This window comes from Cryptotermes secundus, unplaced genomic scaffold, assembly GCF_002891405.2.
Source record: "Cryptotermes secundus unplaced genomic scaffold, Csec_1.0 scaffold753, whole genome shotgun sequence".
NCBI lineage: Eukaryota > Metazoa > Arthropoda > Insecta > Blattodea > Kalotermitidae > Cryptotermes > Cryptotermes secundus.
In genome coordinates, this window is record NW_019734367.1 from 477,826 (window position 1) to 496,153 (window position 18,328).

At 37.8% G+C, this 18,328-nt stretch overlaps 1 protein-coding gene across 12 annotated transcripts in view; it reads left to right on the top strand.

Annotated features, from left to right (window-relative positions):
• The window catches only part of LOC111868918 (calmodulin-binding transcription activator 2), a 444,850-nt gene that overhangs the window by 369,576 nt on the left and 56,946 nt on the right, over window positions 1–18,328 (top strand). For all 12 annotated transcript variants that reach the window (XM_023860018.2, XM_023860017.2, XM_023860021.2 and 9 more), the window contains 5 exons: window positions 3,640–3,742; window positions 8,390–8,582; window positions 13,688–13,934; window positions 15,296–15,420; window positions 17,136–17,358. In XM_023860018.2, the coding sequence (XP_023715786.1) occupies window positions 3,640–3,742; window positions 8,390–8,582; window positions 13,688–13,934; window positions 15,296–15,420; window positions 17,136–17,358 (891 nt within the window). The remainder of the gene's footprint in view (window positions 1–3,639; window positions 3,743–8,389; window positions 8,583–13,687; window positions 13,935–15,295; window positions 15,421–17,135; window positions 17,359–18,328) is intronic.

Below are 18,328 nucleotides of genomic sequence, written 5' to 3' on the forward strand. Positions count from 1 at the left end.
TATATTTATGATGAGCCATTTCAGCCAAAATAGACTATTATCAGGTATATATATATAATTATTCATATAAATTGCTACACATCACTCTTAATTTTTCATGGTATGCAAGACATGTAAGTCAGAAAGTTTATTTTTAAAAAAAAAAACAAGTGTGATTCTTGTTAATATTGTATGAAAATTCGGTGTTGTGTTTTTTTTCTATATTCTTCCCTCTTGTGTTCCCTCTTGTTGTCATGGCAGCAATGTTTATATATCTTCTGGATTATTTTTGTTTCCTGTAATATACCAACAGTATGTTGTACATTGTATTTTATGTGGTGTGTATTAATTACTATTTAAACTGTATTGTTGTATATGGTTGTATTTACGTGTGCGTGCGGGGAGGGGGAATGTTACATGATCTATAGTCTGTCTAAGGCTTTGAATAGTAGACTGTAAGCATCAATGTAGGTGTTGTTGATTTGCAGTTTGCCTGTTCCGTTCCCATAAACATGGTATACTTATTAACTGTGTAAATATTACACTTTCTCTCCTCTCTTTATAATGTCAGTGATGTTGGCTATAGTGCCATGTGTATGTCCTGTGCAGTGGCGTGCAGTACTATGTTTTGGTAAGGGAAGCAGTGGTATCTAATAAACGAACTGATAGCAATCAACTCACCAAAATTTATTTGAAGACCAACTCTATTCTCTGATCCTTAGCAGCAGAATTATTGATGACATGGTCGTAGGAACCTTCACTGTTGCAAATGTTTTCCAATAATTTCCTCTCAGTGGACAATAGAGACAACCTGAACATTCTACCTTCCCCCCGAGAGTTCCTCGAATAAGTTTTAATTCTCTTCAGTGCAGAAAATGAACATTTAACCGAAGCACTACTTGCAGGAATTGTAACGATCAGTTCACATAACTTTGTCAGCTGGTGTAGTGCACTGTTGATGTTTGTAGTTTTTAGATGTAGCAAAAGCTGACTTGCATTCAGGATGTTTAAATATTCATTAAAATCAAAATACACTCAGTTCACTTCTTAAATGAGGAAAATTGAAATGCTGACCATACGCGGTTTTCAGTGACAAAAAAGGAATTTCATGAAATGTCTTTTCATACTTCTTACTGCAACTAGAATGTATTAATTCTAGAAATTTTAGCTTTTCTAAGTTCTGAAATCTTAATTCAATTTGATTCACAACATTATCAAAAATTTCATAATAAAGTTTTCTGAAGCATCTTTTTACGTCTCCTACATTGTCAAGATGCAAGCGTTTGCTCTGTGGTTCATCAATTTCTTCATTTGAGGACGTTTTGGATAATACGTTCTTTATATCTGGTATTGAATTTTCTCCCTATCCTATGTATTTTAATGGCGAGTGTAGGCTTTCATTTGATAAATTCTGCTCCTGCTGTATTTATTGTTTGTGAATGAGGCCTTGTTATGCTTTGTATGCAGAAAGATGTTTTTATTTTAGGGTCTTGGAAGAGTTTTATGAGTTTTCTTACTTCTTTCCTGCTGAATATAAAGGTAGCTCAATTTTTCAGTGTTGAGGATTAATTTTTTTTTTGTAAAAGGTCGGAAAATTGGGGGGTGGGGTCAAATATTGTACTGATGTTTTGTAATATGCTTTTAATGGTGTTTAATGTTGTTTCTTTTGCTTCTTTGGTTATTGGATATGTGTGTAGTCTGTTTAACCTTTAGTGTCCGAAGTGCACCGAACAGTACACTGATGAGTATTGTTGTCATGGCCAAAGTACCCCAATTTGTGCAGTCAGGCATCTAAATGCCGCTAGTGGAAGTGTGCACACATGTCACTAGTAGAAACATATGCACAATCCTAAATATTTATTTTTAAATATAGTAAAATTCAATATACATACATTTTTTTGTTATCTGCTCGACGTATGTACAGGCTTCATCCCCCATGTCATGTAACTGAATCTTGCCTTTGTGTAATACTCCTTGGAGCACATGAGAAAGCACAGTCCTATGTCACATAGCATATATTTCATCTCTCTTTCAATTTCATCATCTTCCAAACAATGTTTCATTGCCATTGTATGATAAAATGAAACTACAATATTCAAGTTTACTGTGAACTTACAGAAAACTGAATGCACTCTGTATCTCAGCTGCAATGGCAGGGCTGGGCACTGAATTAGGGAACAGTGAATATTCCCCGTATAACCTTTATTGAACGGTCATATTTTCGCTTTTCTGTCCTTCAGTCAAAAGACTGGGATATCTGAAATGTGTAACAAAGACGTGAAACTTGCCAGCAGAGAACCAAATGACTTCATTGCTTCCAGCTGTTTTATGGTACCAGAGAATGCGAAATATTTCAAGCGTTACAAGTAGGAGTGATTTTATAATGCAGAACTACTGTGTGAAGAAATGGGAAACTTTTTACAGTACACATCAAAATTAGAAGAAAAAATTAAAAGTGTTTTATAACTCCTTTGTCTACATATTTTCAAATCTTATATCATATATGCGACACTGTATTCTTTGCTGATAAAAACAAAGTTAATTCCGTTAATTTATCATAAAAATCGTATTAGATACAGCATTTTCAAATGCAGTGCAAGCGCCCTAACAGGAACAGACATTTAATTGCCGAGCAACTACGGGCATTTAAATAAACTCCGGCTAGCTCAGTCTACCACCATGTCAAAAGTCCGGCATTTGAAGGTTAATAGGTAACATCCTTGACAGTTTGTGTTCGTATGGGTGACAACAGTCCCGATCTATTATAATATTTGTTTGTGTAAAAATTTGTATAATGTTGTTGTTAAATGTTTTACTAATTTGTAAGCAGGTACATTCTTGCAATTGATTATTGGACTAGTAGGTGTATCTAATTTATATAATTTTATTGTGATATGTAGGTTTTGAACTGTAGGGAATTTTTACACTGTTTTAGTGTTTCTTTTGCAATTTTTCTATAATGTTTGGCTGAATTGTTAATAATTACTATAAATTGGTTTCTTGTATAAAGTTGCATATTTTGTGTGAGTGCAACTGAGGTTTACCCTTTGTCTGCTTTTATTATAGTGAGTTTGTTCACTGAGATTTTGTTCTTTATGTTCTTTACTACTTTCCATTTTTTATTTTAATATTGTTTACACTATCTTCTTGCTAATGTTCTTGATTTTTTTTTTGCAACTTCATGTCTATAGTAGTTTTGTGCCATTACATCAAAAATCCATATTAGAGTTTAGGCTTTGAGATCTGGCATTTCAATCCATTTTCTTTATTTATGATGTAGATTGCATTTCAGTTCTTTGCTTGGCAATTGGGTTTTATTTTTTGTAAATTGTATGGTTGTGGGGTTTAAAAAAATAAAATATAGTATGCTTTTAGGATGTCTTGCATGCCATAAAATATTAGAATACAGTGTAGCAATTTATGTGAATCGTCATATATACCTGATGATATTCTCATATGCCTGAAAGATGTCATACATATGTATGAAAACATGGACTAAATGGTGTTGTAACCAAAAACCTATGATATGATGCATTTGCTAGACCGTGTTACACATATACACATATATGAAAAGCCCAACTACAGCAACAGGATGCTCAAACACATCATCATCATATTTTGATTTACTGTATTAAGATATTTATAAATTCCCTTCCTCAGGTTGGTGTGTGCCATGCTCCACTGGCGTGCTGAGAACTCTTCTCTTTTATTGGAGACTGAGGTTGATGCTCTCAGTCAGGATGAAGATGGGTACACACCACTGGTACAGATTCAGTGCTCTGTTTGTTGTTTTTATGTGTAGTAAGAGTATGCAGAGAGAAGTAGTAAAATTGATTTATCAGAATGAAGTTGAAGTTCCTGAACATGTTTATATTGTAATGTTTATCTTGTTTTGTAGCATTATTTCAGTTTGTCACTTATGGTCTTGACATCCTTTTCTTTTAGTTTACTACTACATCACTGAACACCACTACACTGTGTTCTTGCACTTATCTTGTCACTGCTGGTTCAGGACTCGCTATTTGCTTTTGATCATACTGTTTTACCACTTTTCCCCCTACTTAATAGTATATTTATGAGTCTCAAAAAGAATGAAGAGGAATTGCTTTCCTAACAACAATGGAATTTGTCTTCTTGGAATTAGGAACCAAAATTTTAAATATGATTTAGAAGCTTCAAAGACTTAAACAACAGAGCACAGAGACTGAATAGTCCTGTAATGCCGTGGTCATTAAAAATGCCTAGTAACTGGTGAATCAGTGGATGAAGTGTTTGAAAAAATTTAGTTCATTTTGGTGAAATTTGGAGCTCTTGTGTGAGATATCATGCATGTTTAAATTAAGATTTATTTTAGATATAAAACATTATGACATGCTCTGATTTTTCATGAGATATTTGATTTTTATATCTATAAAAATCTGTATCCTTAGTTATTGCAGTAAAAAAAATATAAAATTGTATAATTACAGCACTGTGAACTTCACTATTTATGGTGTATTTGGTTAAAATCTTTGTCAGAAAACTGATTGCACTGACTACTTTTCTGTACAGTTTTATTTGTTCTTCATGGTAGGTACAGCACCTTAAAATAGGACACAACTTTTTCTTTCTGCATCCTGTACAACATACATTCATAGTTGTCATCAAATTTCTGATTCATTATCATTTTATTATCATTCAACAGTTCATACATACAGGTATTACAACCATTTGGATAAGGAAATTGTCAATTTTACATCTAATTCTCATGCATATCTTTACAGTATACACTGTACCACCCCAATATAGGGTGTTTGTCATCTGAATAATATTATCTAGATCTAGTTACCATTAATTTCATTGTATTTACACAAATACAACAAATTAATCAGCTATATATTACATTTACACACTAGATGAATCAAAAGACATGAATTCATCTACAGAATAAAAGGAATGTTTCAGCAAAAAAGATTTTAATTCCTTTTTAAATAAGTTAAAATTTTCCCTTTGTTTTATTTGCTTGGGGACCTTATTATGCAAACTAATTCCCATATTTATCACACTCCTCTTAAAAAGAGCTGTATTACAGTGCTGTAGATGAAAATTTAATTTTCTTCGTGTGTTATAATTATGAATGTCTGAATTTATTGCCATAAAAGCCTTGTATTTTTTGATAAAGCATGTCACCTCCAATATATACAGAGAAGGCAATGTTAAAACACTGTAATCTTTAAAAATTTGTCTACATGACGTGCGACTACTAATACCACTAATCACTCGAAGAATCCACTTCTGCAATTTTGCAATTCAGGGCTATATAAATGCAATTCAGATATCATTAACCGTTAGTGCCCATGCAGTGCACAATTTTGACAGTGCATCTACTGGTGTAGCAGGACCCAGGAGATCTAGCATCGCATGGTTTACAGTGTTTGTCCCATTACTGCCAATTTTTAATTCCGCCACCAGAGCCATAGTAGTTGGAGATTTGAGTCTGACTGATAAAAGTTGATGAAATTAATAGTAAGATATAAGATTGTAGATTGTATGAAGCATCAATTTTCTTCTTTCCACTTGGGTGGGGGGAGTAGTTGTTGGTCTCATATGGGATGAGCATGAGATTGAAGTTTCCATTTTTGTTTATTCTGTCAGTTTCAGTTGTCAACATTGTTCATGTCTTAACTTTGCTTTGCACCTCTGTTCTCACTTGCTGTACCTGTCATATACTCACCCTTTCGCAAATCTCTTTCCATTTGGTTTTAGTGCATTTATATTTTTAGAAATCTCGTCTTCTTTCATTTTCTGTCATAACTGAACCACTTAAGCCTGTTTGCTTCTGAATCCTTTTGTAGTTTGTCGTGTTTTACCATATGTTAGTCTTTTAACCCCTTGGAGCCAAATGTCAATAGTTAACTTGTAACCACAAAGCATCATGGTGTGCAGCATTGAGTCAGACTCATCTTCCATTTAAAATTGGCACTGATATAGTTAAGAATATCATGCATAGATGGCAGTACCATGCAAGTATCAGTCATAGCTTTTCTGCTTCTGGAAAATCTGAACAAAATACATATTTGCCATAAAATAATGAGTATTCTATTATCCCTGTAGCATAGCCCTGACAATATGGTGTCATCTTAAATGTACTTTGGCTGTGCACTGTACTTAGAAGAGAAGACTTTAAGAGGTTAAGGGATGAAATGGCTTGTGAGATCACCGCACCATGCTGTTTGTGTATGTGATGGTGTGTCTGTCTGCATGTGTCACCCAGTTTCAAGTTCTGAACCATATACCAATTTTAGTATGGACATTATGCCATTAGAGGTCACCCCAACTTCCAACTTTTAATTACCTGTAATTGGTAATGAAAACATGGCAGATGAATAAACTTGGAAGGTGGAAGTGACACTAGTACAGCTGTGAAGTAGTTCTGTGAATGTTCCATATACTAACCATATTGAATTTCATAGTCAGTAATGATAACCTTACTTTGTTGCATTTTTGGTGGACATGAAGCTTGTTATTATTATCTTTAACAAGATATTTGAGAAAAACAAAGAGATATTAGTATAGATTACATGTTAATATACATTCTAATAATTTATTTTTGTGCAAAAGTTTCATTAATATGAATTTCCACTACCTGAAACTTGTCTGGTATGATCTCAAAATTTCGTATCATATCCATGTTTATAAAACTTAATACATGAAAAAGTGTTTAGTATTAAACTTGTAGGTTTGTTTATAAGTTATTTCCAAGCTAAATGCTGTATGCATACATGTGGTGGTTGATTAGAATTTTGCTTTCAACAGTAGTGGTATATTTTGCACATTTTTTTAAAGATTTTAATCATACAAAATGTCGGTTTCATACATTAAATTCTTCAAGTATTGCCTTTGTCTCACAATTTCCCCCATGTTGGTATAACTGATGGTATGAAATTGCAGAAAAAATTGTTATGTGGTCTTCAGTGATACTACTCTGGCTAAAACGTATCCGACCTTGGGCCGGGAAAACAAAGTTCTGTATCTGGGTGGTTACAATACCTAATCCCTTTCAAAGTAGGCCCCTTGTGACTCCACACACTTAGCCCAGTGGTCCTCCCATCGCCGGAAGCAATTCTGGAAGGCTTCTTTTGGAATGGCGTGCAGCTGCGCCATCGCATCCTGTATGATGTCCTCGTGGCTGTCAAAACAGGAGCCTCTGAGTGGTGTCTTCAATCTCAGGAACAGCCAGAAATCACAGGGAGCCATGTCAGGAGAGTAGGGAGCCTGGCAAACCCACGGAATGCCGTGCTTGGCCAGGAAACCCTGGATCAGGTGTGTTGAACGAGCTGGAGCATTGTCATGATGCAGCTGTCAGTTGCGTGCATCCCACAGCTGTGGTCTCTTGCGCCAAACTGCATCATGAAGGTGGCGGAGGACTCGTTGGTAGTACTCCCTATTGACAATTTGGCCTAGTGGTACGTACTCATGATGCACAACACCCCGGTAATTGAAAAAAAAAACAGTCAGTATCACCTTCACATTGCTCTGGATCTGTTGTGCTCTTTTGGGCCTTGGAGATGTTGGTTGCTTCCATTGTGATGCCTGGACATTGGTTTCCGGGTCATATCCGTACACCCACAACTTGTCACCAGTGATCATTCTGCAGGAACTCAGGATCCCTGTTGGCGTACTCCAGCATGTCCTGTGCAACCTCAAGGTGGAGTTGTTGCTGCTCTGGCAAAAGCAGCTTGGGCACAAATTTTGCCGCCACTCTTCGCATGCCCAAATCCTCAGTTAAAATTGTGTTTGCGGAATCTCTGCTGATCCCAACCTCATCAGCAACTTCCCGGATGGTCAAATGACAGTCCTCCATGATCAGTGTCTGCACTTTTTCAATGGCATCAGCATTTCGGCTTGTTGACGGTCTCCTGGAACACTGGTCACTGTCCGCCGACATACGGCCTTCTTTAAAGCAGTTGAACCAATCTATAATTTGAGTGACCCCCATTACATCATTGCCGAAAGCCTGCTGAATTTTGCACATTGTTTCTGCTTGGGTATTCCCAAGTTTCTGACAAAACTTGACGCAGTATCGCTGCTCCAAGCATTCTGTCATTTTGAGCAAAACAAGAATGCGACGAACACATGTTATACCACTTCGCTATCTGGCAACCACAGATGCAACTGGCGGTGTTGCGAGTCAACAAAAAATCATGCATGCACATGAAAGTCCCTTCTACCACTGCTCTCAGTTCCCCCCCCCCTTGGCCATTACTTACAGCAGCAAAAAATAAAGTCAGATACTTTTTTGGAAAGTGGTATATGTTTATACCAGCATTTATAAAAGTCAGTCAGTTGATTAAAAAGTTCTTGAGAGTTGACAGAAGCAAAGACTGATATGATAAAACAATACATGGGGCTTTTGTGATTAATGTTTCAGATGTGGGCATGTGCCAGAGGTCACCAGGAAACAGCCATTCTTCTGTACAGGTGGAATCACACAGCCCTGAATGTGCGTAACTTGTCTGCACAGACAGCTACAGACTGTGCACGTTCCAATAAGCATGAGGATCTTGCACAGGAAATGGAGAAACTGGAAGCTGCACGAGAAAAAAATAACATGACACTCCTTGGTAAGCCTGTAAATTTATGCTTTGACTTAGTGTCAGCCTTCGGTTCACTGGCATAGCCATGTCAGCCTTCAAATAATGGACAAAAATATCTTTGTGTTGGTAGAGTCTTCTAGTTAGTTAATTATTGGAGAGGGTGGATTTCCCCATGCACCGCGACAAGTTTGATCTATTATGCTTCCCTCTATGATATCTACCAGTCTCTATACCCTACTGATATTGGTGCGTACCATCAGTCCCGACCGAGCCAGCGAGTTCGGCCTCTACTGGCTTGGCGGTATCTATAATGCTTCCCCATCTATCAGAGGCGTTAGAGACTACTGTTGGGCGGGAAACGTCCTTGAATTTGGCTCAGTGACCTCCTTTGGAGATATGAGGTTCTTTTACATGCCGTAAAGCTACGACATGGGACCCACGGCTTAAAGTCCCTCCCGGAGGACTTGTTCCCTGAATTTTTCCGCCCTTAAAAATTCCACGATCTCCGCCGGGTTTGAACCCGCGTACCATGAGTCGTGAGGTGGGAACGTTACCTCTAGACTACGGAGGCCGCTTAAGAGTCTTCTAAGTTTTTTATATAATAACTAAACCTGTAAATAAATAAATGTATGTATATGTGTATGATTCTGTGACTGCAAGCTTTGTTTCCTGTACTGCCAGGCCAGTTTCTTAGTACCTGCAGACATTCATGTAAACAGTTATAATTTATGTAGTCTTTGTTTCTCATGAAATATTTTACACCATTGACTATAATTTAAGTATTTCACTAGAGCAGAGTATGATGTCAGAACATTAGTTTTGGCATAGTTATGCAATTAGATAATTTTAAGTATGTTTTTACAACACTTAGCATATACGAAGTGCTCAGTTGTATGTTTATTTTGTCTCAAATTCCATATTACTAACTCTCTAGTTATTTGTATGTCAAAGTAGGATGTATATGGATTGGATTGGTTTGGCTAAGGATAAGGTACGGTGGCAGACTCTTACAAACATAGTAATATACTTTCAGATTTCATGAAAGATATGGAATTTTGTGACTATCTGAATGGTTATTAGCTTCTGAAGAAGTACTCTGCACCAGGTAGTTGGCATCAGAGAGTATTTTTCCCTTGTCTTCTATCTGATACTATCGTTTTATGTTTGTGAACATGAAAAATGCAATTGAATATCTTTTTCAGACAAAGAAGGGAGGGGAAAAATGCTCCATCATTTGTAGACCAAAGAGCTGGCACATATGTTCACATAAAAGTGTATGTAGTGTGTCCCAGTAAGAAATGGATGAAATGCAGGGGGTTGTTAATAAAGTGATTTAGGATGAAAAATGATTTATATTAACATGTGTCCCTGTGATAATGGTTGTGGATATATTTGTACCACTTGCTTCTATCACTGTTTAGCTTTCAATATTGCAGCATGGAGGCCCATTGCTAGGCAAAACCCATGATATAAGCAAATAACTGGCAACCACTACTGAGTAACAGCTTTGCAAACAAGCATGTTTGCATGGCAACAGTTGAAAACAGCAACAGATGAACAGTGTTTTCTGAGTGGTCCGTGCTGAGGTGTTATAAGCAGGACAGTTAGCGTGAGTCAGTCAGTCAAGAGTAGCTGGTATCTGAGGCCAGCTATAGTTTGGGAACCCAGAGGAAGATGAAAATTCATGTTGAAAGCCACTACTGAACAATGGCTAGTGAAGGTGTGTCTGTGGACACTAGTGTGTGTGAGTGTAATAGTGACCTGTACAATATAGTTACGCACTGTATCAAAGAGTCCAGTAAATCCAATTACCAATCCAAACCCCATCTATAGTCACTCAATCGTGTGACAGTATCCATAATTCTGTAACTATCGCAGATGAGACATGTCATTTTCCCCTCAAAATCACCTGTTTTATAGCCTGCTGAATTTCAGTCACATTCAGACTGTGGACAATGTCCAGAATGTATACTGTGATAACAATATGGTGAAACCTCATTTAGAGTTTCTTTTGACTCAGAACTGTGGAAAATCTTAAATGGGAGGAAATTTACTGCTGAGGTAACTGACTTGGGATCACTTAAATTGGACAGCAAAAGAAAACCTTATGTGCTGAGGAACAAGTAATTGAGATAGACTGTATTGCAATCTTCAGCAATGATTAATTTATTATTCAGTGTTTTATGGGATAAGAGAATCACCGTGTATAGTGAAATGCAAAGTATGTTTTACAAAGTCACTTTGGCATGTTTTGACACACTTTCCCACCATTCAGTCAGAAGGAGTGTGGAAAATCACAAATAAACTCCGTCAGGATATCTGGTGTCCTGTATTTCTTGTATGTGTTGTTTGGTTCGATCTGCAAGACATTCACTTCTTTCCAACGTATTTGATGGTTTTCTCTATATGCACGTTGGGCTGTTTTGATTTTTCATGCAGACCCAGTGTCACGTTATATTTGTACTCCCTAATGCATACTTCTAAAGATCTGCTCATTTCACCGATGTAATGTCTGCCACAATCACATGGGATATTGTACACACACTATGTTTAGTTTTGAAAATGATCCTGACATTGAAACGGTTACCAGTGCATCTGAACTTTTGGAGATACCCTTAATATATGGGATAATGACCGTGCCCTGATGTATTGATGTGAAGAAAAATGATTTCTTCTCAGTGGCTTCATTACAGAGTCAGTGAGTTCTTGTGGGTATTCATTAAGCATCAGCTTATATCTTATGTTCTTAATTTCATTGTTGAAATCCTTCTGATCCTGACATATGACCTTAGATTGACCAATCAAACTGTGAATGACAAGCCTTTTTACGTGATGTGGGTGGTCGGACTTGAAGTGCAGATAACAACCAGTATGTGCAGGTTTCCAGTACACTTTAATGGCCAATTCTGGACCCCTCTTCATGACCAAAATATTCAACAACAGAAGGATGTCATTAACTTCAACTTTCATTGTGAATTTGCTGGTAGGTCTAATGCTGTTGAGATGGTGAAGAAATTTCTGCACTCTTGCTGGCCCATGTGGCCCTTGTGACTCAACCACGAAAGTGTCATTGATATTCAGTCTACTATTACCAGGAGTTTATGAAATTCTATGTAGGGACCCCATGTCTCAAATTGAGAGGAGGATATGGAAACTTCTGACCAAGCACAAGATTGTCCTTCCCACAACCTTGAAACATCAACTGGCTCCTTCCCACAGTAAACCACCTCACCTCTATATATTTCCAAAGATACACAAACCTGAAATCCCCTTTAGATTCATCTGTTGACTCTCCATGTTGTAACTTAGTGGATTTTCTCCCAAGATCCTGAGCCCTGTAGTTGGCAATACACACTCCTTCATGTAGAACTCAGAACACTTCATAAAATTAATACAGGCTATCAACCTTAAAAATGAAGACTACCTTGCAAATTTTTACGTTGTCAGTCTGTTCACCAATGTAATAGTGTAAGAAGTTTTACAAGTCATAAGAAATAGGCTCAATATGGATCCATCTTCCCCAGAACACTCATTTATACATGTTAGATGTAGTGGAATTACTGGACATCCATTTAACAACTACATACTTCCAGTTTGAGGGTAGATTCTATCAGCAGAAATATGGTATGGCAATGTGAAACTCACTATCTGTAGTGGTCAGTGGTATATTTATCGAACACTTTGAAGAAATAGCATTGGATACAGCAGACCACAAACCCACTAAGTAGCTCAGATACAATGACGATGCTTTCATGGTTTGTCCACATGGGCCAGCAAGATTGCAGCAATTTCTTCACCTTCTCAACAGCATTAGGCCTACCATAAGATTCACAATGAAGGTTGAAGTTAATGATATGCTTCTGTTCTTGAATATTTTGGTTATGAAAAGGTGTCCAGAATTGGTCATGAAAGTGTACCGAAAACCTGTTCATACTGGTTGTTATCTGCACTTCAAGTCCAACCATCCACATCGCGTAAAAAGGCAAGTCATTCACAGTTTGATCCGTCGATCTAAAGTCATATGTCAGGACCAGAAGGATTTCAGCAACGAAATGAAGAACGTAAGACACGATCTGGTGCTTCATGAATACCCGCAACAATTCACTGACTCCGTAACAAAACTATCAAGAAGTAACTGCCTTTCCTCAGATACAGTATACCAGGGCACTGTCATTATCCCATATGTTAAGGGTATCTCCAACAAATTCAGACCCATTATAAATTGTTTTAATGTCAGGACCATTTTCAAAAATATTTCAAAACAAAACATGTGCTCCATGGGACATTGTCAAAAACTGGATTGGTTAGAGATGCCCAGCAGACGAAGCAGTGTGTGTACAATATCCTGTGTGATTGTGGCAGATGTTACACTAGTGAAACAAGCAGACCTTTAGAAGTATGCATTATGGAGCTCAAATGTAACCTTACAACAAGTTCTGCTTGAAAGAAGCAAAGGTTTTGCAGATCGAACCGAACACCATATGCAGGAAATACAAAGAATCCTCTCACATGTCTCTGATAGACCATTCAGTCAGTCAGCCCAGCTCGGACATCTCTCCCATCCATACTTCTGTTATCACAGAAGAAGTAAAACAATTACAAATCCATCCAGTGTAGATTAAATGGGAAAATTTGTGTTTTTATATTGATACAATACAGGGAATTTATCTCTCCAGTGATGACTTCTATCCTGATAGTACTCTGGTGCTAGGCCTCATATGTGTGGATTTTTGTAATGTTTTAATATTTTGTTGTGACACTCATAGATGTTTATGCTGTGCTTGGTTTGTATACCCAATCTTGTGTTCATGCAGGTGTCCAGAGACAGGGATCAGCTCTGTCAATTTGGCCAAACTGAGTCGGATTTATCGGAAATCAGAGACAGAATCCAGTGTCCAAGACATTGTGTTTTACATAAAAACAGGACAGTGGATAATGTTCAGAAACATAATATTTGTATAGAATGAGGTAATTTCCAAATAGTATTCAGACAAATGTTAATGCTGAGCCACCTTGTATGGTGCTCATCGCACGAGGAAGAGTGTACTTGAAATTGATTAAATACGGTAGAGACTTCCTACAAATGTGGTACTTTCTGTTGTATTGCTGTTAAGCGCATATTCTTGTTCCAGGTTCCTCCACAAATTCATCAGCAAACTGTAGGTCACTGGGGTCTCCAACATCCACTTCTGTAAGGACAAAGGTGTCATCTGCCTCTCCAGCATTCCTAGGTACAGACAATATAATGTTGCTTGGTCCATCTTCATCTCCAGATATGTCAACTTTATCTCCAGCTGGTTCAGTTGTATCTTTGGCTTCTGTTGCATCTGCAGCACATTCACATGATGGCGTTTTCCTCCGGCCAGGTGCTGTTACAAGGTTAGTGGAACTCTGTAGTGAGGCATATATGTGGGTAGGAGGGAATACTTGTAGGGGCAGGAGGTGAAGTGCTCTGCTACAAAATTGTGTTTGTGAGCTTTTGACTGGGAGGTTGAGTAGAGGGTGAGGTCTTGCTATGTTTCTCTAGATACAGGTATAAAACAGGACCCTCTGTTGTGGAAGGTCTTAAATATAAGTATTTTATTACTTGTCCGAATGGAATTCTCAGGTACAGCATTACATAACTACTACTCTCTCTTCGTAATGACCTATTTAATTTTTGTCCATACATTTGCTAGATGTTTCATGGAAATGGTTGAATCACGTTCATTATGTTCTTTACACATTTATCTTCATTTGGAAGTATAAAATAACCTCTTATATTTTAAATGAATGTAAAAATAGGAATCTTGCTTTGTAGTTGGGAAAATATAGTAATTTGTGGAATTTTTCTCTCAACTCTCATATTCTCGATTAGTCAACTTATAAAACTTTATAGCCAACTTGCTGTTCGCGAAATTGTAATTTTAGTGCCAATCTTTGTAATGTATGAGTATTTATATAGTAGCATTATTCATCATTAAGCAGTTGGAGAGGAAGAAAGATACATTTATTTTTGGAGTTCAAAATGTAAAATATTTTTGGTTAGGACAAGTGCAGTATGCGCCAAAATATACAGTACTGAAATGAAAAGACGTCCTGCTGCTACCACTGTCTATTCATGTGAAGGCCCCTTGCATGACAGAACCTTTTCAAATCCTGAAGAAATGGTCCAATCACCATGTCCCTGTAGCGTTCTTGGATGAAGGTAAGGGCATTGCCTTCCTCATCCTCAATGAAATAGGGGCCTAATATACCATGTGCTGAAACAGCACACCATATCGTCACACATGTACTATGTAGTAGTTTCTGGACAATAACATCTGACCGCTCAAAACCAAGAAGCGAGTTGTCTGACGACAGCTTCCATGGGAGCGGAAATAATACTCAAGTATGAATACTTTTTCCTCCATTGAGAGACTCATTTCCAACAACTGCACAACACCACTTCCTTTTCACTGCTGGGAACACGTGCGGCTGGAGCTATGCCCCGTTGACAAATGCACATGTATGTTTGAGATGCGCAAGTTTCAGTACTGCATTTTTGGCACCTACTGTATATATTTATACTTCTGTCTTGTGTTCAACTTCGAATGACAGGGCATTTGAAAATAAAAGAAATAAGTATTTCTGGCATCTGTAATTTTAATAGTTTCCAGCAGTCGTTTGTACATGCAAAATCTGAACATGAAAGTTAGTGAGATATGCAAGATCACAAAGAACAGTTTGAAAATTTGAAATCTTTCTATTCTTGTTTACAGAAATGAGTCACAGAAGTACAAAGTTGTGAGTCTGGAGCTGCATGTGAACATTCCACAGTCAGGTGAAGCAAGCAATGCTGGGAGCAACCACAGTTCCTTGTCCAGTCCTGTTAGTTCAATACAAGGTTTGTGTGGGGTGGCTACTTATTGTACGTGCCGTGTTGAACACATGATGCTGCTAGAAAACACAGTGGATTCCATTCTCTTCTGGAACTTGTTAGAAGTTTCAGATGTGGCAGTTGGCATTAAATTATATCCATAATAAATTCAATCCAGTTCATATCTTCAGCCCATATTTCATCATGATCCATATTGACCTTTATTTCCTGTTTGTTGTGCTACTCTAACAGTGTATGCACAGTCCGGCCGGCCAAGCAAGCATGGTGATATTGCACTGCTAAATATGGCCATGGAATTGTGTTGACTTCTCAATGCAATCTTCCATTATGCTTCTCTGCTATGAGTTTTTTTATAAATTGTTTTGTTTCTGTGAAAATTCCATGAGCTCTGTTAATAATTTTGTAATTTAGCTGTTCTGTAGGTTGGTGCATAAAAACTAAAAGAACTTGTCCAGCCTTTTTTGGATCCTTGAACCACTTTCACAGGTATATATAGTGACTGACAACAATGACTTAATAATACACATACCTAATACAGAAACATGCAAGTTTGATGCTTAAACAGAATATAACGTCACACCCTGTTTATGGAAACTTAGTTACAACCATGCTCAAGAATTCACTGAAGGGCTTATCTGTCAATGATGTCCTGTATCATAGGTCAGAACCTGCGAACAAGTAGAATGGAAGGGTGCAGTCAGTCTGAGTGAGACACTTTTTAGGAGCAGAAATTTTTGTTTCACAGTTCCTAGACAGAAAACATAAGACAGGCAGGGTTTGTGTGTATTTGAGGTTTCCATGGCAGTGGCTGTGAACAATGCTGTCTTCTGGGGTCTGAAAGCATATAGTTTGTTAGAAGTTTACCAGTATTTTGGAGGAATGTAGTACCTCTCCCTTCAAAGTCAAGTATTAAGCCTAGCAAGCAACATGGCAGAAGCTGGCAGCAAGCAAGACATCGCATCTCAGAAGACAGCATTCTTCAAATCAACCAGTGCTCATGGTAATTTGTAGTTACTTTAATTCAGAGGTCCCATTTAATGGAACCAATCCTCTAATGAGTAAATGAGCATAAATACATTACTGATGTAGGCTTCCTTTTATAATTATGTGGACTCCCCTGAAGATGGGTCATAAATAGCTGAAAAATAGTGCACATTATGATCATTTGTTAATTGCAAAATTGGTTGCACTTAGCAAGTACCTTTGAATACAGTGTAAACAGTGAATTGATAATAATGACTTGTATTAAGTAGTACAAACTTTGAAGAAAGCAGTCTTCTGGGATTTGGCACCGTGTATATGTGGTGTTAACCGACGTTTCAGAGGAACGTATCGCCCCCATCTTCAGGGTTGAAGAAGTATAGGTAAATCTGCAAGCGACAACACCGTGAGACACGGTCTGACCGTGTCTCACGGTGTTGTCACTTGCAGATTTACCTATACTTCTTCAACCCTGAAGATGGGGGCGATACGTTCCTCTGAAACGTCGGTTAACACCACATAGACACGGTGCCAAATCCCAGAAGACTGCTTTCTTCATAGTCACCGCCGTGAAAGCCTCAAATCTTACACAGTACGAACTTTGCTTTGAAATTTGTTGCAGGTTCTGTACAAGGGTAACATCTGCTGCATGTTAAAATATCTTCCATGGAAATCATTATTTTTGTGAGCGAAGTACTGGACAGGCTTGGTTTAATGGATAATATAATGTTTGAATGCAGGGGTGATGGATTCAAATAATGTGACAGTGCGGCTGCAGAACAGTAGCAGTACATCAGTACCTCAGCTGCAGCAGCATCAGCCTCAGCATCAGCGTCTGACCAAGCGGCCATCAGTGGACAGTGGGATACATCTTGGTTCTGTACAGTCCTCAGACAGCCTGCCATCATTAAGATCTCGAGCAAACAAGTTGGGAAGTGGAAGGGAAACCCCCAAACTATCACGGTTCGTTTTTGTCATTCACCATGCTTCTCACTTACTTTCTTTTTTTATTGCTAGTGGGGTGGGAATAAGTTCCTAGAAAGGATTCTGACGATGGTGTATACTGTACTTCTTTTGGCTTGTTTTGGACTTGATCCATCATCTGTCCTGCAATTGATAATCCCACCAGCTGTGGAAATCGGCAGTTATTTGCTTTCTTCACACTAAAAACATGAGTGCTGTGGAAATTGATCGTGGTTTATGGCCAAAATGTAATGAGTGAAGTCATTGGTGTAGAATGTTCAAAGATGGGTGAACGAATGTTTACAATGAAAAGTGAAGTGATTGGCCATTTATAATGAGTGATGATTTCTTCGAGGGTGTTGATCAAAAAATTTGTGAAAGATGGCACTTCACAATTTCAAAACTTTCATCTGAATTTCTACAAATTACACTTACTTCTCTACAAGAATATCAAGTTAGGCTAGGCTATCACAAGTTTTTTGCACAAGATGGGTTCAGAAAATGCTCATGGACATGCACAAAATGCAGAGAATGGCTTTAACTTTGACCTTTTGAGTGAGATACCACAAGGATGGCAATGAATTTCTCATTCACATTGTACACGTAACAGGTAATGAAACCTGGGTTCCATTTGTGAGTGATGAAACCAAAGGGCAGTCAAAGCAGTGAATGCACACACATTCACCAAACAAGCTGAAAAAGTTCAAACAAACGCTGTCTGCCAGAAAGCTGATGACAGTTGTTTTCTGGGACTGGAAAGGAGTGCTGATGGAGGAATTCATGCAACAATGGACCACAGTAATGTCAGAAGTTTATTGCTAAACACTTAATAACTGCATAGGCCCATTCAGAACAGAAGGTGTGGAATGTTGACATCTGGTGTAGTGCTTCTCCATGACAATGCATGTCCACATACAGCTGCTCACACTCAAGCACTGTTGGAGCATTTCAACTAGGAGTTGTTTGACCA